At 41.0% G+C, this 22,527-nt stretch overlaps 1 protein-coding gene across 1 annotated transcript in view; it reads right to left on the reverse strand.

Moving 5' to 3' along the window:
• The window catches only part of fam49bb (family with sequence similarity 49 member Bb), a 37,003-nt gene that overhangs the window by 13,178 nt on the left and 1,298 nt on the right, over positions 1-22,527 (reverse strand). Inside the window, exons 2-5 of the mRNA XM_028569859.1 lie at positions 15,384-15,475; positions 3,047-3,129; positions 1,772-1,893; positions 277-382 (exon numbers count right to left, since the gene is read on the reverse strand). Coding sequence (XP_028425660.1) covers positions 277-382; positions 1,772-1,893; positions 3,047-3,119 — 301 coding nt within the window. The 5' untranslated portion in view covers positions 3,120-3,129; positions 15,384-15,475. The remainder of the gene's footprint in view (positions 1-276; positions 383-1,771; positions 1,894-3,046; positions 3,130-15,383; positions 15,476-22,527) is intronic.

Genomic DNA, 22,527 nt, shown 5'->3' on the forward strand with positions numbered 1-22,527 from the left:
CTGCTGGGGGAAAATTAAAATTGTAATTCTAGATCCTGTTTTTGACATCAATTCAAATTCAAGAATTGGAATTTAGGAGTCATTCTCAATTCAATTCTGAATTGTGCACAAGCCTGTCAGTCACACATAATGGTGCTTGTGTTTGAGCAAAATCTCACAGGACTCCTAAGATTGTTCCACTTAAAACCATGAGTGCGATTCTGAGAACCACTCGTGTAAGTTTTCCTGGCCTACAGAACGAAGGTTCGTGTAGACACAGAACAGACAGATACGTACCTAATCTCTGGGAGAACTGATAGAACTTCTTCAGTTTCCCCACCAGGGGAACCACAGCCGCCCACGCCTGCTCCTGTAACACTTCATCGTTTGGATTCTGGATTGCCTGGAAATACAAACACCAAAAAAAAAAAAAAAATCATAAATCTTACACAAGGTACACGTTTGTAAAGGTAAATACAATTTAAGGCACCCATAACTGTGTGTAGTAACCCTTTTCTAGGGAAATTCCACCGATTTACATGTCTTTGGAAGCACTACTGCATATTTCAAAAAGGTCCCATGGCATGACATTTTCACTTTTTAACATTAATAAGCGTTCCCCCAGCCTGCCTATGGTCCCCCAGTGGCTAGAAAAGGCAATAGGTATAAACCGAGCCCTGGGTATCCTGCTCTGCCTTTGAGAAAATGAAAGCTCAGATGGGCCGATCTGGAATCTCCTCCTTATGAGGTCATAAGGAGCAAGGTTACCTCCCCTTTCTCTGCTTTGCCCACCCAGAGAATTTGGCCCACCCATGAGAGAGAGACATCATGGCTTTCAAACGAGCAAAGTGGCAGTTGGTCAAGGCCACGCCCCCAACCTCCACCCTGCCCCCCTCACTCCTCCTCAATAGCTACAGACACAGAAATGGCACATACTAAGGAAAGCTCATTGTGGGACTGGCTCTAGTGGCTGTAATTCTGCACCAAGGCTGAATTTCGGAAAGAGACTTCAGATACAGTATTAGGGGGACCACTAAGGCCTATATAAAAGCATCCAAAAAGCACCATGTCATGGGACCTTTAAAAAAATGGTATAAAGACTTTTGTGGCTAAAGACTACAAGCTTAAAAAAAAAAAAAAAAAATGGGGATGTAGTTAAAAAGAAATGAGCTCATCAGACCTCTGAGGCTAGCATTTCAAGGCTACAATAGCCACTACTAGATTAAGATGATAAGATGATTTTTTAGGTTCTACTACAATGATTTATCTAAACTGTCCATCATGAGTAATGATGTTATAGGAGAACTCTTAAAAAGAAAAAGGTCATTCTCAGCCAGATAAAAGGAGATGGGGAAAAAAACATTTTCACTCTGTGCTCCTGAGGTTGCCATGAAAGTTTAAGAATCTGCTGATTTTTGAGCGTACTGAAGGTATTTGACGGCACCCTGGCTGTTCACTCTAGGTGTGTGTGACACCAAAAGATACTTCTACAGTTGGAAATTAAATGTAAAATGTCTCTGGTGTCAGGCCTTATTTAAAGGCCAGAACTGAGAAGAAGTCAGAATCTTTTTTTTTAACTTATTTTTTTAACCCCCCCCCAAAAAAAACTGTCTATTTAAAGAGGGCAATAGGGCCAAGAAGACTCGTCAGATCCAGTTACAGGTAAAACCTATACTCCTCATGAACTCTAAATAAAGTCCCCCAATGAACCTTTTCTGCACAGCAGTCTGTCCTAACTCTGTAGCAGCTCTGTGTCCTGTCAGTCGGAGGTGGATATTTGTATCAGGTGTACCTCTCTGATCTCTTGCCCCGCTCCTTTGTACGCCTGCAGCTCATCCAGGACCGCCTTAGCGTCCTTCAGCACCACGTCCACCTGCTCCCACACCTCTCGCTCTGCATCTGTGGGCTGGGCATCTGCAAAGGACAACAACAATGGGATTGGTACCTAACCTAATACATATTCACACTGGGCTGAACGTGAGTAAAAGGCAGCTCTAGGAAGTCTATCATATCCTCTGATATGATAGAAAGTAATATGCAACTTTCAATTATGCAAATTAAAAGTTCACTAAAATAATCTCATCTTTCCAGCACTTCATGTTAAGTTTTGACACCATCCACTTTCCTGGCTGAGAGGCGGAAAATGGAGCAAGATAGAGAAGACAAATGAAAAAGGGTTATGCACTCTCTGCATACAGCTCTGGGTGTAGAGACGGTTCAGTTTCAGAGTTTTGTTTGCTTGTTTTTGGTTTGAGAGAAGTGGCAATAAAGAATGGCAACCCTCTGAACCTTATCCACCACCTGAAGCAAGAACACCTTGCCAAGTGTGATGACTGTAAACTTCTGCTCCCCTGCAGAAGAAATACCTAAAACACAGCTCCTATCAGCAGCTACAGTAAAGATTTTTCACCATATGGTATTTTTTTTATTTTGCATTGTAATTTATTTTTTAATTATTCATTTCAAAATCATAATTTAGATATTTGGTGCGAGTCTCCCTGACGTCTGATTTTGCTGCTTAACAGCATTCTGAAAATGCAGATACAATGCTGAGAATGCAGTTAATTTAGAGAAAACATTACAATGTAAGTGTTGCATAAAAGGTATTTGTTGGAGATATAATCACAATGCTCTTTAAATATAAAAACAAATGTCCTAGAAACAGTGTGAGCTGTATGAGGCATTGTTTTCTCTAAAGGTATGACTGAGTCTCTGGCTTTGCCAAGTGTGAGAATACTAAGTACAGGATCATGCCTTGTTGAGGGGCCTTAGGCTACGCAGCAGCTGAACTTCAGTGCTTTATATTTGAGGAAGGGGCTCTGCTGCAACTCTGCCCGGATTGATATTCTGCACACATTCCAGCATGGAAGAGTCAGGTTGTTCAAAAGTGCAGAAGCTCTAGTGGTAGATTTGATTATTTTGCCGCTGGGAAGAACACTGTGTAAAAGATAAGTGGGGGTGAAAAGACTTAAGAGTTTCAGAGTTGATAATGTTATGGTAAGATATTCATGTGATCGATATCAGAAGGGGGGGGGGGGGGCGGCAATTACTTAAAAAAGAAACTCACTTTCAAAATCGAGGAAAAAATTGGGCTCCTGTTCCAGATCTGTGCAAGTCAAAACTTTCAGTAGGTTCCCCATGTTACGAAACCTGTTGAGGAATAGAGAGAAAAATCAGTAAATTGAGCAGTACAGTGAGCAGGTGGTGAAACACTACTGTATCCATGACACCTCACTCCTGCTCCGCTTTACTGCTCTGGTGCCTGTATGAACTCAGTGGTGCCCCAGATGTGCCCACTGCTCATAGGCACCAGCGCTCCCCTTGGACCCCCCTCCCATGTGTGTGTTTCCTGTGCCCAGGCTGTTGCCAAACCAGATGTCAAACCAAAAAGTCCCCAAAAATAATCCCGTTTATGTTTTTCTGCTTTATTAACTTTTTTTTCCCAGCAATCGTGAGCATTTGCAGGCAGCTGTATGCAAAGTAATCCATTTTGCGAGCCACCGCAGGGAAATTACATATAATCTCATCTACACATGAAGTAAGTAGTTGTTTGCTGCACATGACAGGACACATCCAATTAAACTTTGGAGGAAGGAAGTTGTCATGCAGAAACATAGAGAGGACCCATTTATGAAGTCTGTTGTTTGCATGTGAATTTTACCTTTTAGGATTTGGGATTCACTCACAGAATTAGCAAATACAATGCAGTGCGTTCGTCAAGGGAGGTGAAACATATCGTCAATATTTAACATGCCTTTGTAATGTAAGCACATGTGGTGCAGTGACTTATACAGTGGTGCTCAGAAGTTTATGAACCCATGCTAAAGTTCACTAACTTAGCATAATTTTTTTTAAATAGGAAAAAGCCAACCTTTAAGGACACCAATTTTCTTTGTGAATGAATGTATCGTAAATAAATAAACGTTATTCTTTAAAATACAGGGGGCATAAGCATACACACCCATATGTTAAATTCCCATAGAGGCAGGAAGATTTCTATTTTTAAAGGCCAGTTATTTCACAGATCCAGGATACTATGCATCCTGATAAAGTTTCCTTGGCCTTTGGAATTAAAATAGCCCCACATCATCACATACACTTCACCATACCTAGAGATTGGCATGGGGTACTTTCCATAAAATCAAATCAGCTATTAGGCTAACTGAAATAAAACCATGCCAATCTCTAGGTATGGTGATGATGTGGGGCTAATTTAAGTCCAAGGGAACTTCATCAGGATGCATAGTATCCTGGATCCATGAAATGGCCTTTAAAAATAGAAATCTTTCTGCCTCTATTGGAATTTAACATAGGGGTGTGTATACTTATGCCCCCTGTATTTTAAGGAAGAACATTTATTTATGATACATTATTTATTCACAAAGAAAATTGGTGTCCTTAAAAAGGTTGGACTTTTCCTAATTTTTTAAATTAAAGCATTAAGATCAATTTCCAAAAGATGATTTTTTTATTCCTCTTTTTAGTCAACTTTAGCATGGGTTCATAAACTTATGAGCACCACTGTATTTACTGCAAGAGCACAGGGTGTCTGTATAATATAATAGACATATGCATTCCATGCGTCACGGGGCAAACATGTAATAACCTTTCAGCGTACTATAATTCATGTGGTCTGAAAGAAAACTAGAATCTTGGCTCGGTTGTCAGGCTTTATAAAATCTAGTTGTGACAGGAGACTTTGGCCAATCACAGGTCATTTCAGAGGGAGGGCATTCCTATTGGCTGTTCTACAGATGCATGTACACGTCCCTTCAGATGGTAAAAGTGTGATTCAATGGTGGAAAATCCTGCAGAAAAACACGCTACTCAAACATTGGCAACTGTGTACACTGCAAAGCAACCCAAAAAGAGGAAGACCGACTTCTCAAAAAGAGTCCAACAATAAAATGCAATAAAAACGTGTCAATACGGCAAAGCCTTTCAGAGATGGAGAGAAAATGTTGCCAATAGTTTGGCTTTCTGCTAACCGTTACCAAAGGCTCACGGCTGCAACTAATTCAAATTAATGTGTATGTAGCTAGCTAGAGCCTCGAATCACGGTATGCATTTTCAAATTCTGGCAGGGTTTCTTTTTGCCTTCTCCAGGAAAACTTTAGTCGAGAAAACAAAAATCAGCAGCTTAATCAATATATAGGACAATAACTGTTATTTGCAGCCCTAACTGAATAATGATCATTTATTCAATGGACATCTATAATAATTATTAAATTTTGATTATTTTATTGTCTAAAACTAAGCATTTCCAAGCCCAAAGCAATGTCTTCAATTGTTTTGTCAGACAAACCAAAAATATATTAAATTTACAATTATATAAAACAGAGAAAAGGCATCACATCCTCACACCGGAGAGAATTTTCTGTTTAACAAGAAATCGTTGCTGCAATAGATAGTAAAGTGTGAACCTGAACCACATTGCACTCTAACAACACTGTGCAGTCCTGCAGACTTTCACCCAGAAATTACTAAAAGCCCAACAAAACACAGCTACACACTGCTACTACACTCATTACTGTTGAGCATAGTCTAGCATTGCCAGACCTATCTCCACAGTGCTGTGGAGTAAGGTCTGGCTGCTACACCACACACACACCCACACACACACCCACACCCACACACACACACACACACCCACACACACACACACACACACAGGATAGGAGGGGGGAAAGAAACCGCTCTGAGTCGTTTACATTTCTTTAAACCAATCAAACAAGAGATGGTGGCTCTGCAAAATAGTCTTGAGAAGGAACTTGTTTTGGTGGAACATTTGCACCACGCACAAGAAAACGTTACATACAATATTAAATGAAATTAACCATTCACACAATACAGTAAAGTGAGCTATATAAATTAGCTAGATACAGTACATGGTTAAATGTAATTTGCTCTTACCAGTGTATCGCCGTGTGTATTTTGTCCACAACAAATCCCCACCAATCGGTCCCAAAACATCCCAGTTAGGTAGTAAATGTCGTAAACATATTCTTTGTAAATCTTTACAAACATTCCCTGAAAGAACCAAGCAGGCCTGCCTTGTTGCATGACCCAAATCTTCTTCAAAACTTGCAATTTTCAGCGTGTAGCTTGCTAGCTCGAAGATTTCCCCGAAGAGAACGGAGTCAGACAGCGGCACACACATCACAGGAAGATCCGGCGGTGCCGGCAATTATCCTGCAAATTAATTCTCGTCGATCCAGACTAGTTCAGCATGATATTTACTTACAGTGGCCCAACAACTGTGCCATATCCATAGAAATTAGATTTTACTTTCTATGCTATTTATTTATTTATATATATGGCTATATTACTCTAGTTTTTACTTTGCCATGTAAATGAGACTTTAGGTGACTTGCAGGTTAAAGAAGAGGATGACTGAAGAAGAGAAGAAGAATAGTGTGTCTGAGCTTTGGCAGTTATACAGTGACTTTACTATGGCATCCATACCTTCCCTGCTGAAGCATACATATGACTATACCTTTACTCAACGTACACCTCAGCTGTGATATGTGCTATGAGATGACAGCCTTGCACAGCTCTCCGCTCCTCCCCACTCCTAGAAAGCACAGCGCCGATCATTCACAGAAGCAAATGTCAACAGACATATGACGAGTCAGAGATCTGTGGCAGTTTGTAGAGAGAGAAACAGCGGCAGGCTCCATCAACGCAGACAGATTTAACCCTTGGTGACGGAGCGGAGATAGACAGGATGTACTCCGAGAGGGCGGAAGGAGGGTCAATGCAGAATAATGACGAAGGTAAACTTTGGCAGGCAGATGTCATCTGAAATGAGTGACATGTAAAGAGCCAAAGTGACTGAGTGAGGGGCTTGTGGTGACAGGGTAAATCATGCCAACACAGGTAATGCTGGGAGACAGGGAGGTGTTGCGACAGAGCAAAGTACACACTCAGCAGTCACGAGCAGAGGGTTAGATGGAGTGGTTTTAAAATGCATTAGATCTACTATCGGGGAGCGGTGACATGTCTTGCATCTTGAAAACCTAGCAGTGGGTAATGTCCTTACTTGAACACAGACAATATTAGTAATGCAGTTTCTACACAACTGATGAGTTAGCATACACAAAGATTTTATAAAAATTCCTTAAAAAACAGGTACTTGATCGCCACGTTCTACTAATAGATGTTAAGGGAGAAAACGATGCCTTTGACACGTTGATGCTTACTCAGGTTCACTCTGTCTCTCAACACACTGACTAACACATACTTCTTACTAGAGCTGAAACAATGAATTGAACGACAAAAGATTAATCTGCAACTTTTTTGATTATCAATTAATGGTTTAAGTCAGTGTCTAAACAAAGAATTCTCTGGCTTCACTTAATATAATCTGAATATTTGCTAGCCGTCTTAGTCTTCAATGACAGTAAAGTTATTATCTTCAGGTTTTGGACTTTGGTTGTTCAGACAAAACAAGACATTTGAAGACTTGGACTCCGGGGAATTGTGAAGGACATTTTACAGACTAAATGAACTGAAAAAGGAATTAGCAGATTAATTGATAAGGTTAATAAATGTCAAAAAATAACTGTTGCAGTCCTTTTACGTACATCTAAAAAAAAATTTTTTTTATAAATATTTGGTGAGCATTTTACTTTTGTTTTTTCCATTTCCAACCAATGCAATTTACTCCAATTTATCCCGCAAAACCTTGCAACCAGGACCCTTTTTAAAACTCTGTATCAGGGTTGGAAATTAGCACCAGCCACCAGCTGGTAAAATATGCAAGAAGCTGCTAGATTTGCTTCCCTCACCAGCCAATAAAAACAATGGTGGCTGGTAGATTTTAGAATCTGCCAGCCACAGTGGCAGGTGCACAAAAAAAGTTAATTTCTAACCCTGCTCTGTAAGTTTTTTTTTTTTTTTTTTTTTTTTTTTACTTTGAAAGCCGCCATAACAACCGTTAGTCACTCAGTCGACCCAGTGACCACCTGCAAAGACCAACCTGCCTTGTCCTGCCTCGTCTTCTTACCCTCCACTAATGTGACCTGAATGTCTGACTGTGCCAGCCTCGGCACCTTGCTGGCTGTCAGAAAGCAGCACCTGATCCAGCCTCAGAAGGGATGAGAGCTGTCACTGACCTCACCCTGCTGGATGATGTGGGCAGTGCCCATCATCGCCAGGCCTCTACTGGTCCTCTACTGCCACCTTTCCGCCGCTCACAGACTGAGGATGAGCGACCGGCTGGCTGGCAGAGCTGCCAGGGCTTTGCAGTTATTCAGTGCTGGCACTGGCAGCCTTGTAGGCCCGGCGCCGTTCCCTTATGCCGTTTAAAATGAGGTCATTTTAAGGACGGGGATTTGCGTGGCTGCATTTCAAAGTCCACCAGAGAATCTTCAAGAATACCAGAAAAAGAGCAGATTACATTTTACAGCTTTTTAAATCTACTCTTCCACTCAGATTCCAGGCTGAGAATCATTATATAAACACACAAACTTATAAACCAGCAATCATTTTTGCAGCTTATATGGACTTCTTATGATGACAACGCACCCTTTAAAGATAACTTCAAAACAACGTGGGTAACTGGTTGCTTAGTGATAGCGTAGTAAGAGAGAAGGGAGAGTATGAAGTGCTGGCTAAGAGAACACAGATACTGTATTAAAGAAAGAGAGAGAGAGAGAGAGAGAGAGAGAGAGAGAGAGAGAGAGAGAGAGAGAGAGAGAGAGAGAGAGAGAGAGAGAGAGAGAGACAGTGGCTGTAGTAGTACCCAGTAGTAATGGCATGTCCAGGACACCACAGAGAGCCCGACGACAGCCTTGTTGTTGTTTTGAACCCCCCCACTGAGCCATCGCGTGTTCGCAGCAAGGGAGGGAGGGGTGCTTCTAAGGCCAGGGGCAGAATCTGACAAGCAGGAGCCCGCGCAGCTCTCCTATTGGCTGAGCTGATCTACCCAACAGCTCACTGTATCCATGGAGTCAAAAAAAAAATTGGTGCCATTGAAAACATTGCAGCAGCCAATCAGAGGCGAGCTCCCGGTGAGGAGCAAGTACAGTAGTAGTAGGACTTGAAAGCACATGAATACATTAATACAGATGAGGTAATGCGCCAAAAACAGCGGATTAGCTGGGAGTGAAGTCAACTGGAGACGATGGAGAAATATTTAATTCCACTACTGAGCACTTAGCGATTTAATGCGATTGATCTTTTTCTGTGCAGCTCAGCAAATTCACATTATCAATTTTTTAAACCGAAAAGAATAATTCAAAATGTAATCATATAAACAAATTACATTTTAATGAACGCTGAATGTGATAATATATTTTGTCACTTTGCATTAACATAAAATAAAATAACAAAATATATCAATAAAATCTAACAATACTGGATTTATACTACCAAAAAAAAAACATCCCAGATATTTGCAGATTGCAGATGGTGCTAAGAGGTTGAGGTCTATTTCGCTAAAGACCAAAACAGTGCCACGCCCATGCAGCAGCCTGACCTCTGGATGGCACTGCTTTTTCACATCTCCCAGCTCTGTGCCTCCCCTTTATTAAGCACACCGAGAAGCAGGGCACAGCTGAAACCGAGCACTGCGGCAACGTCCTACACGAACAGCTCGGGGGCTGATGGCTGGCTAATGTAAGGGAGAGATAGTGCTGACATTCCACTACTCGGCTGCAGCATGAGAGTCCACGTGCCCTGCTGCTTTACTATGGAAGAAAAACAACGCCCTCCCCAACTGGGCGCAGACACAGCACGGAGCGTCACGTGGGCTCCGCCGTGGAGAGGCTGAGAGCTTGCCTGGCCCTGGGGTGTTGTGGGGGAGGCAGCAGGGTGTATGTGTGTTTATGTCTGGGATTATGTAGGTCTAAAAAAGGAAAATGTATATCTTATTTAAGTCTATATATATGCTATTTAAATAAAAAAAAAAAAATAGTAATGTAGGTAAGGACGTGTGATGAATATTATTGCGTGTGTGGAAGGGGAGGGATTGTGAAGCGTCACACTGCAGCAGAGGCAGGCAGGGCTAGGCAGCTTTAAACTTGACCTAGATTCCCCGGGTGACACGCCACATCGCATTAGCCCACTCGGCCAGACCTGGACCCGCCGGAGCTCCCTGACACTGGCCCGAGTCGACAGGCAGAAAATGGGGGAGCACTTCCCAAATGGGGCTGGCATGCGCCCTACCCCTCCTGCTCCTCCTCCCACTTCACCCCAGACCATCTCCTGCCAATCCTATCCGGCTGACTAAAAATGGCTTAGGGGGCACTTGGCGATGAGGAAAGAAGGGGGGTCTGCCATTTGTTTGTTTTTGGGCTGAACTTGATTACCTCGTAGCCACGCCTCTGTATTGTTGCAAACATCAGCTAATGCCCCCTTCACCCAGATTCTTGCAAATCAAAACAAACCTCACAGGATGACTAAATCATTAGAACTGACAGCAATACATGAGGTGACATGTACTCATCTAACTCCTGTAAGCACACAGGCAGCTAAAAATATTCCTTCCCTAAAAACAACTCCTGCATCAAAATCACTGCAGCCGCGATGAACCCAATCACCACGTATGGAAATGAACACGTGAAACCGGCAGTTGTCCAGAGAAGCAGATCAGAGGAGGATGAAAGTGGGAGCACCTCTTCCTCGGCTTAGCCCCTCTCTTTGGACGGCACCTGATGAAAGTTGGAAACCATGGCAACAGGCACATACACAAGAGTCAGCTAAAACGCTGGCGCCATTGAAATCGAGCTCTATGAAGTGGCTCTTAGCGCCGCTCTTCTGTCACGGCAATACAACACTTTATACCATCAAAACACACAGATGCTAACAGCCCAGACTGATGATAATTTCTGACCAATGCATTAACTGACACACACACAGACACACACACTTTGTGACAGATACCTCTAAAGAGTCCTAAAGAGCTGTAAAACTAGTCCATGGTGTTTGTGTGAACTCTACCCCAAATCTCCCACTTTGATTTTCTGCTCCATCCGCTCAACATCTGCCTCAGAAGGATGCCCTCCCCACCCTGCCCTTGAGAGTCCTCTGGCTCATTCCTAGGATGTGTTTGGAAATCATTAAGGGGGGCATATTGACTCACTGTTGTCGGTTCAACCTTCCTAAGGGCTGCGGCCTCCTATACCCATTCAAACACAGATATCCCATTCTTCTGCTAAAACAGCCCTAAAACCGTCATTACTCGACTGACCTTCGGACTGACTCACCCACGTCACTGCATCCTTAAATCTCACTCTAAATGTTGAGAGAGTGAGATTTAAGGATGAGCATTTAGGGGGCACAACACCTTATATAATTGGTTGTTGAGTCAATTTGAAGATTTAAATTGAAGAACTACAGTAGAGCATCACCTTAAATTTTTTTTTTTCCTGCACAGTATTGCCCTAACAGGATTTTTGGGTGGGGCACAGAGGAGGATTAGGGATGGTTGATGAGTGTCAGATTAAAGAGTACCACAATATTCTTTCAGTAAGAGAGGAGTGCCATCTGGAGGATGCAAACAGTTATGCACACGAGGAGTGAATGGTGGGGAAGACCACTCCCAAACCATTTTGCCATCAAATGCCTATTTCACGACTGCTTCTGATAAAATGTACAAAAAGTGATAGTGGTTAGAGTGAAATATCTTTGTAGAGAACCATCACTTACCGCAGAACTTTGCAGAAAAAAGTAGCAAAAAACATTAATTTCTAACTCAAAGCGACACGTCAGTTTCTTGGGATGGGAAGCCTGACGTAAGAGCACCATCCAGTGTTCGCATGCAGCCATTTCAGGGTAAAACACATGAAAATAAAATGACATTTCTGCAGACTAAATGGTAATGCCATGTTTCATACTAATCGGCCAGACATTAAGGCTTTCCAACATGTAAGTCTGCAGAGGAATGACAGCAGCCTGATGTGCTCCTTAAGGGAACCTGGGCAGGAAGTTATACAGTGTCAGCCCTCCAGTGGCATAAATAATAGATAACCTGGGAGCTTTTAGCTGATATAACAAGCCACTCTACATATTACACCCACTTAGACATAGCATCTCAAATTACCTGATCAGTGGGTGAGGTCCAGAGGGGCCAAAGCGTCTTCCATATGCGGAGTTAAGAGTGGAGCAACGGATATTTCCACACTATATTTTAGCATGCCCAGGGTTTGCCCTACCATTATAAGGCTTATGCACAGCACCCAAGCAGTTTGGGAACCACCTAAGCCAAATTAATGTAACCAATTGTGAGCATCAAAACTAACTAAATTATTTTTCCTCAGATCTAATGGTTGTAGTTGGTCCCCTGTGGACTTCTTTAGAAAGTTTTGTCTTTGAGTCCTGGAGTGTTATGAATTCATTATTATTAAGTGCTCTACATTTCTAACGTTTTAGACACCGATATGGTAATAACAATGGTCAAAATGATGTGAAATTGCATATTTATTTTATTGAAAAACATAAAAATGTTCTGAAGAACCCTTAAATCCCCCACTAAATAAGTACACCAAAGTTTTTCACAAACCTAAGAAAAACACTGGTATATAAAATAGGTATAACAGTACTAGGCTTCACCAGCTGGGAGCAGTATTGACCCAGTTATGATCACAGCAACAGGAGAGCCGAGAAAAGCTTCACCTCAGGATACTACACCACACCTCCCCCTGGCTTAGCGAGCCTAATCCATCCTGTATGTATTCACACAAAACTCAGCCTGCTGCATTAGCTCAGCTCCATTCTCCATCTATAATGCAACACGTCTACTTCTCCCCTGTACTGCCACAGGGTTGTGTGCTGCGTGCTAACTGAAATAGCTTAGCATTTAGGCTATTTCAGTGAAAGAATTTGAATCTTAATAGTGCACCTCGGCAGCTTGGCATTAGCCTATACTCGCACAAACACAGACCTCTCACGGGGATACACTGACTTCGTAATCCTATATACGAACCACCTGAGGCTTAGCTGTCAAAACGGCTCAGCATTCCAGCACCAGAGCTTAGCCAATCGAATGATAGCTGTGTGTCATGGTAACAATCTCCAAGGAGACACAGAGAAAAATACAACAGGGATGTGCAGACATGCAAGCAGGGGCAAAATGATGTGAGGTGAAAAGAAAAAAAAAAAAAAAAAAAAAAAAAGACAACCTGAGAGCAAAAAAGAAGAAAGAAAATCCTTTTGCTGTGAGCAGGAAAGAAATTAAAAATGTGCAGTAAAACTCCACATTGACAAAATATACTGGTCTAAAATGAGTCTAAAACCACTAAATGTCATCGCCACAAAGTAACCAACTATTAAATAAAAACAAAAAACATGTAAAAATGTACTTGAACAAGACGTGGCGAGTCTCATGTCAGAGCTGCCAGTTTGTCGTGTGAGCAGTGACCCTGCGCCCTGTAGTTACATAAACACTCTGGCCTTGAGGGGGGACAGGAAGCTGGGAGCACCTACATTACTCAACTCCTTTTTATGGCCCACAATGCACTTCATTTCCTGAGCAAGCATTACACATACACCCACAACACATTAGGACTATAATAGGTATACCACAGGGGTTCTCACATAATGACATGTCTACTTTGTATCAGTGCACCAAACCTACTCTTACAGTTCTGAAACTGAATTTTTGATTATGTTATGATTTTATTATTTGAAATTTGTAATTTTAATAACATGGGCGATTACATGAAGAGTTTATCTGTGCTTCTAAACCTAAAGCTAGAGGCTTCTAAAATATTTTCAGAAAAGAGAACTTGTCTTCAAGCTGATTTGTACAGGTTTCAACATGTTTTTTAAAGTGCTCATATTATGCTCATTTTCAGGTTCATAATTGTATTTAGAGGTTGTACCAGAATATGTTTGTGGTTTAATTTTTCAGAAAACACCATATATTTTTTGTACTGCACATTGCTGCAGCTCCTCTTTTCACCCTGTGTGTTGAGCTCTCTGTTTTAGCTACAGAGTGAGACATCTTACTTCTGTACCATCTTTGTTGGGAGTCGCACATGCGCAGTAATACACCTAGCTTGTCAGTTGTATGAGGGAGTGCCGTGCTAGCAGCTAGGCGAGCATTATAACGGGTGTTACAAAGTCACGCACGTTTGTCTCTGAAGTGTAGAGTGTAGTCTCTGGACTACAACAGAGCTGTTTGGAGCAGTTTGTCAACAGTGTTTTCTGTTGGAGATGGTAAGTCCCTTTGGGGTGGACTTTGGGCTTTTTCACTTTGTAAACCTATAACATGCACAAATAAGATATATAACACAATAAAGGAAAGGGAAAAAGCCAAAAAGCATAATATGAGCACTTTAAGTAATGGTACAGTTCCCATTCATTATTTTAGAGTGTAGGAGTTTAAGAGACACAGGAGGGGCAGTTCTGGCAAGGTTTGACTCTACGCCAGATGGGGCACGATATCCATAGAGAGCAATTGAAGCCAACAGTGTCCTAGTTACACCCTCCTCTCCCCCCACTAAAAAGATGTGACCTGTATCTCTCATTTATTCAGTCATGCAACATGTATTTGGATATTTACACCTACAGTTATTCGATTTTCCCCCCTACCTATACTGAGACCACATTTGCATGAATACACCACCAGTGGAAAGAAAGCAAGGTAACTGACTCAAACTGCCATTTAGAGAAATGCCTCTATTCATTCAAAGCCCTTCAGTACGCACTATGACCCAAATTAGTTTGAAACAATGGGAGAACTGCAGGCGCACAAACGAGCTTGACGTGGAGTATTTTGCCGTGTTATTCTCAACAACCCGCTTTTCTAAACATTGCCTTCAATTCAAATTAGGATCAGATACCAGTTATGTCCTTGAATACTGTAGGTATAAATAGACATAAACAAATAGATGCAGATATGCAGATGGTAATCTGGAGTGGAGAATGAAAGCCTACAGTTACAGTATGAAAATAGTCTTAACGGTCAAACTTTGCATCGATTAATATAATGCAGACATGCAGCTGATGGACTTGGAATAAAGCATATGTTCACAATTCCTTTAAGTCAGTCTTTAAACAATACTTACATGCCCAGGTCTACATTTTCAGAAGTCGTTACCTGTGGTGATTTCTCTGGATCATACTGAAGAGACCAATAACTAAATGTACATATAAAGATGTAAGTATTGCTTTAAGACACTTTTTAACCAATATAGAGTTGAAAGAATTAGTCAATTAGCAGCAGAAAATTTAAACGATTTTAATATACGATTAATCGTTCAGTCATTAGCTAGTTGTAAGGACTTACAGCTTCTCTTGTCCCATTTTTCACCATTGTTTGACATGAAATTCACCAAATAGTTTGACGATTAACTAAGACTTGAATAATGAAAATGTTTGTTTGTTGCAGCCCTAAACCAATCCTTTAAAAAAAAAAAAAAAAAAGCCCCAATCTTGAAAGTGCGACTTGGACTTACCAGCAGCGGAGCTGTGAGGCAGTCAGTCAGGAGCAGGGAGGCCCGGCCTGGCAGGTGGCCTCGGGTCACAGTCCTCCACCAGAGGTCAGCCTCTGAAACACAAGTCAACAATAAAGAAAACATCAAACTCAACAAATGTATAACAATCCAGGGTATAACAAAAAGGCGATTTCATGGTCTATTGCAAATGCTGACGGCTAGAGACAAACAGTGGCATCGTTACGCAAAACAAAGCCTTATGCAGATAATAAGGTTTTCTTAAAACACACAAATATACTGCAAAAAAAAAAAAAAAAAAAAAAAAAACTGAAAACTTTCATTTCTTTTCATTTGTGTAAAGTACATGAATGACTTTTCATATTTTCTGCATTATCACTGGAACAAATTACACTTGGGCAACACAACTGGTGCACTCTTCACACATACTGGTCATACCTTAACACAACAGAGCAAAACACAAAAAGGGAACATTGTCAGAATGACTGCAGATATCATGTTAAGTATGCAATGACAGGGGTGTCTTATGTCCTACCTTCCTTGTGAAACATGGGCTAATTGCGGAGTTTTTTTTTTTTTTTAAAAACATGGAACAAAAAGGACGCAGAAAAAAAAACACACACACCACTTCCTATTGTGTAACACTTCCTCTGATTCACTTCTACGAGGCACCCTGCTACCTCCTGCAAGAACTCTACAACACAATTGACTCAATCCAGCTCACGTTTATGTCTTTTCATTCAGTGACAGCATAAGATTTTTAAAAGTCAAATCAAACGTGATCAAAAACGTACAGCTATAAAACGCATTAGTTTCCGGCCGAAGTAAGAGTCTCCTCGGTTTAAGATTCAACACTTAAACCGCTTTCTGTAAGCCACAAGTTTGTTTCTCAAATTGTTCACAAGCCCTGACAGAGTACAAGCTCAGTAGGCTGTAAGACCATTAGGACCAAGGCACTTCTCTCTTCGCCAGCCTGCATACAAATGCAAGGCAATAGCGCCGGTGTTGGTCATGCATGAATGTGATCAGACTTCAAACCCTGAAGCTTCAAACCCACAAGAACGCTGAGAGCTGTGGGAGACGGTTGTGGACGGAAAAAATTATCAAACAAGACACTGTGAAAAAAGGGCACTACCAAACGTACACTACATTCAGAAATCATAGACATTTATCTGAACCTAAAAAATAAATAAAAAGACTCTTTCTTCTTATCTCTCGTTCTGACAGAGTATTTTCTTTAGGCAAACTGACCACAACTTACAGCTGAGGCAGGGTGTCATGGGAGTCAGCTATGCGTCATGCCTACAGCCGGGGGCACAACATGCAGCCAAATTATCCCTTGAATGAGCACATTAGGTTAGAGGGGTTACAGTACCGTGGAGTAGTACATTAGTATTTCAGGAAACGATGTACTTGGTATGTTTCTTGATGACATTACCTTAAAACACAGGCAAGATTATTAGAACGAAACGAGTCATGACCATTAAAATAACAAGTAGCCTGTTCCGTAATTTCATATACGGTTATAGTAGTCAGGTATTTATTTTATTTCATACATTCACAAATGCTCTGGAGCTATTACAAAATTGAACAGACATTGTTTGGACTTAATTTTTTTAGTACTACTCTTCATTCATTCATTCATTCATTCATTCATTCCACACACACAAACACCAAACCATTATCATTCTCTTCAGGTTTGTGTCTTTTCCGTATATAGGAATACGTCATTCACATCAGTGCTGCGGTGGGACAAGACCCACATGATGAGATCATACTGATGTGGCACTGTATGTGTGTCCCTTCAAGCTACAATTACATCCAAGGGAACAACTACTGCCCAGTTAACCAGTGTCACTGTGGGGGGGGTTCAGCGTTTTGGGTTTCGATCACCTCTGAGGCATTCACTCGTCACATGAGTTCTTTATCTTAACAAAATCTTGAAAGAAGTCATTTATATATTTATAAGGACCAAGTCAGGGAAGGAGAGGAGTAATAAGTTGAGAGATATCTGAAATTCAATACCCTTAAAAATCACACAAACAAAACTTGAGTAAAATCCACACAACATGCTCATGTTTTCCAACACGACTGGTCTGATATTGCTTTATTCCCACAGGCTCAGAGGCAATAACACAAGCGCTGCTCAGTGGACTTCTCTCTGAACTAAACGCTCACTTCCGACTGTTTCAAAGACTTATTTCCTTGTTTTGATTGGTCATTTCCAGAGACTTGTAAAGTAGCTACATACAAGAACTGGATTTTAAAGTTTTTTGTACAAGAACTGTTGTATGAGGCTGCAACATCTCAGAGTGGCAAAGACGCATTTGAATCTGCTCTAACATCTCCAGTTTGCAGCAGCAATAAGTCAACATACCAAGTACATTTGTTTGGTTTAATTGACTCCACCACATGAAGGGGGTTTGGTTTTAATCGACTTCACCGCATGAAGGGGTGTGTCGGCCTGCTGTAAACCGTGTGCTACAGACATGTGCTGAGGTAATCAATGGGATCTATACTGTATGTGGTGCATATCCATTTGTCACGCACACACATTACATACGCACCATCATCAGTTTAGTCTATCCTCATGTAAATGGGGTGGACCAAATATCAGAAACACCAGTTCAACAGCTAGTGGTACTTAATAATCTGGCAACTCAGTGTTAAGTTCAGCACACCATTAGGGCTGCACAACATGAACATATTTATTTTCAGTTACTCAGAAATATTGAAATAATAATGAAGAGGTTGCTTCAATTTTCTGTAAATGTTATTTTGTTGAATGAGGTGCATTTTAATTTACGGACCAGAAACTGGACCTAGAACCAGCATTTATAACCTATTTAATATTCCATTTAAACATCTGTTAATGTGATATTGCTTTAGTTGTATACTAAAGATCAATGTAATTTTAAAGCGATGACATGACGCGTCTTGTTCTCGATGCAGGCTACACAGTAGGGAAGTTTATGACTTACCACTTGATATTAGAAGAAAATTTTTTTTTTTTAATTATTTCAGCAAACTGAAGCGAGTGACAATCAGATATAAGTCAGTCTGTGCTGTGTTTCAAAGTTGCCATGACAATTTATATTCCCCTGTCCCTACCGGTGAGCGAGAGCGGAGGGTAGAGGAGGGAAATCGACGGAGTAACTAAAACCCACGGAGCATGGCCGAGCCTCTGCAGAACATCATTTCATTAAGAAAAAAACTCCACAGATGAGTTAAATGAACTGGAGATCATCCAACTGAAATGTCAGAAGAAACTACGTGTTGAGGGCTCAGGCATCTCAGCTGGATTAAAAAATGGTTTACATGATTAAAATGCAAATATCTAATACTCCAATTTTGATTTGGATATCAATATTTGAAATAAACACCGATAGCTTCCCAGTTTCTTCTGAAAAATAAAACCTCTGAATAATGAGCCCTATATACAACGTTAAGTGCATATTTGTGGGTATTAGTGGGTAAGTTCTTCTCAATTGGTCCAGGTTTCTACAGCTTTGACTATAGGGAACATAATGGAACAAAATGCATCACTATGATAAATATGATACATGGAACAAGATACTGTAAAGTAGGCCAGGTTTATTTGACAGTTTTAACACCATGTTAGGATGGAGGATTGGTGCGGGGGCAGCACGGCAACAGTTTCATGCAAAAGCTGAATTTTTAGCATGCTGATCTGCCATCTGTGGCAACACTCCTGCTCCGGGTGTCCACTGACATGTAGGCAGCCACATGAGTTCTGCCTGGTTTAACATACGATTAGCTTTTAACTGCTGTCAAAAGGATAAAATCTGTCTTTTCTGTAGATTTTAGCCTGGGTTTTTTTCTGTGCATGTGTGGGGGTAGGGCCACACAAAGTGACAGCATTTTCTTTCCTTTTGAGTGAGTTATTCATAGCTTTATGTTGAACTTTTCTATGCAAAGTCCACTCTGCTTTAGTACCATTCACTCTGAAGATGCTGCTGCTGCATACGGAGAGCAACAAATTAAAGCATCCTGTGCGAGGCCTTTGGATGAACTGACTGCAGGGGAGGAGAAAAACAATAAAAAAAAGATACTCGCTGTTCTTATTATGTGTACATGCTAAGGGCTTCAGGTAAGCCAACATCAGAGGACGGAAGTGAGAAAGTTGAGAGGAATGCTCAAGTCTACCAGCACAGCCGGCGCTGCAGATCAGAAACTGGCACACATACGGAGTCACACACATCAGAGACACAGATCAAAAGTACATTACTCGCCACCGCCAAAAGGCTGAAAACACAAACCACCACAGCTACGACCTCCGCTGCTCCAGACCATCTTTCTCTGCTCATTTAACAGCAAAACTATCAGCATGTATTAATCTACAAACCACTAAATAAATCTGGTTGTGGACTGAACAGCAGGGACTCCTAAGGTTAAAAAAATAAAGAAAAAAAAAGGTACAGGTACATTTATACGGACATTTGTGATATCCTCTCTCTAACAATTCAGCCATGTGCAGAAACATGCAGGTCTACTTAAAAAAAGGGGGGCATAGTCAGCCTTTCATAACCGAGTGACTCATGCATGTCATCATTTCAACTATGATCTCTTAGGAATGCAATTGCAATGGAAGAGGGAGTGTGTGTACTCAAGAGGCAAATGAGATTACTCTTATAGCACAGAGAAGTCCATGACAAACTCCGATTTGTGTTTTAATTGTCAAATGGCACAGTTTCCACAGCACTAAACAAAAGCACTGCAATTGTAAGTCAGGTGCCTTTAAAACTACATTTGTTTAAACAACAATAACAAAGCATTTTTGAAATGAAACAATGCTCACCAACTCTCCAGCATTAAGCCAAGTCATAATAATGGTGTTAGAGCAGAACGCTGAACGGGCCAAATCACTGGGAGGACGTTAATCCAAATAACTGAGCAAACAGCGTTATGCCACAGAAAGGGATCAATACAGCTCTATTCTGCATACAGCTAAAAGACAGCAGCACCTGACCTAGCATGCTTCCTGTAGTGTGTTTGGAATACAGCAGGGGGTGGACACAATAACGTGAACACTAACCGTATGATACAGATTTCTAAAATCTGGAAATCGAGTTGTGGCGGGGAGTTTGTCAGAGAGGTGTCGGTTTAAGTCTGCTGTGGATTGCATTATTACGTTGCACAAGTGCTCATGTTATGGTGTCCTCCCGCCATAGATCACAAAACAAAAACAACCTGCATGAGCACTAAATAAAAAGAGGAGCTTAAATGGTTCAATCATACATTCTCAAATCTGGTGAATCAGGACAAAACGTGTCATGAAGAGGATAGGAGGAAAAGCATTAAAGTTGTTCAATCACAGTAGTAAATAAACACATCTTTTTTTTTTTTTTAAATCACACAATGGTACATTTACAGTTATAGCAAGTCTTTTAGTACGAGTGAATCCACTTGCTGCCGTAAATACAATAAATAGTCCCGACTGTCAGCAGGAGACTACAGTGAACCTCATACCGAGAATAACTGCAGTAACCCAACCTGAAGCCAGCAGCTCACAGACATGGGGTGTGTTCAAGGGAGTGGGTCGCAAAGAGGGGTCTGGACACTGCTTTGCAACTTTGTGACATTCCAGTGAAGTCGACAATTGATTCCTAAATGAGATTATGTCCAAAGGTTTCTATTGCAGTTTTACTTTCACTACGGTTTTTCAAATGAATGTATGCACAGTTTACAGACAAACAATCTTTCTTCGAAAGTGATACAAGTCGGTTTGCAAGTCTGTGACATAAAAAACGTCTGAGCAGCTTTTCCTAAAAAAAGATAATTGAGAAAAATGTTTAACAATTTAAATTATCGCCCATTACACTGACTCTATCCTTGCGTTATCACCCCGGTTACAGTAACTACAGTTGTCCGAACTACAAAATACATTTGCTGGAGAAAGTATGTGGAAAATCCTCTTGCACAGGCTTCCTCAGGGGTTAACAGAGTTCATTACGTTAGCACAATGAGAGTGTATTTTAGTCATACTCAACACATCTCTGCCTCTATTGTTATTTAAGCCCCCATAATGCAAACACTGATGTGAAGCACTGACAACAGTCTTATCTAATGTCAACAATATCCTCACGTAGAAAAAGACTGGAGTCAAAAGCTGTAAGGCTCTATGACAATATTACAGCCAGATTATAACTCAATCGTAACATGTAAAAGCTGAAAAAGATAATCCTTTTCCCAATATGGAGGGCTTCCATCATTTGCTTTGTATAACAATTAATTTCAAAGGTTTTGCCTAAATGCACCTGTATGCCTCTACCTGCATTTCCCTATGATTTATGAGGGAATAAATGGTGCCAAATGGGCCATATTCTTACTTTAGCTCATGCTTGTTCCACATGACAAGGTTGTAAGAAAAAGCTCCCACTGGCTACTTCCTGAACCCACAAATGCTCAACACCAGATTTGTGTCGCAAGTAGTCTCCCCTCACTTTTGCAATTGTTTTTTTGCAACTGCTGCTACAACTTTTTCATGCAAAATATGAAAATAATTAGCTCTAGACTTACATCTATTATCCTATCTGTTCACACTGCTGCATAAAGAGGATGGTGAGACATGTTGTACCATGTCTCACAGGAATACAACTGGGGCACAAGTCAGGTATTTGTCATGTCTTTTCCAGCCCATATTCACAAGCCTACACAGACTTGAACTATGAGAGCAGAAATTTGTGTCCATCTGTTGAAAGAAAAAAAAAGAAATGTGATACTTCCGTCTTTCAAAATGTGCAGTAGCTGATATAAGGAAGAACTGCAAAAGAGGACAACGCAATACACAATAACCTGGAAGCATGTTATTTCACACAGCAAACGTGGGTTTGGGATGACGGACTTAGATCTTTTAACACTCGCTTGCAGTAAATCTTTAAAGATTTACTGCGACAAAAAAAGTGCAGCATACCATTATTAGGAGAGCACCATTAGTCTTTTCTCCCCTTAAAATGCACCTTTAAAAGGCCATGTCTGTAGAACTTATTTGTTGGTGACATAAGGAGATAAAAGGTCCCAGTATACCTCACAATTGGCCCTAATTTGCACAATCAGAGATCGTGGGACTTTTCAGACAAATTTAATGTAGACGTTGCATCACAACTACAACAGAGATGCACTTGAC

Source organism: Perca flavescens, chromosome 22 (assembly GCF_004354835.1).
Source record: "Perca flavescens isolate YP-PL-M2 chromosome 22, PFLA_1.0, whole genome shotgun sequence".
Classification (NCBI taxonomy): Eukaryota; Metazoa; Chordata; class Actinopteri; order Perciformes; family Percidae; genus Perca; species Perca flavescens.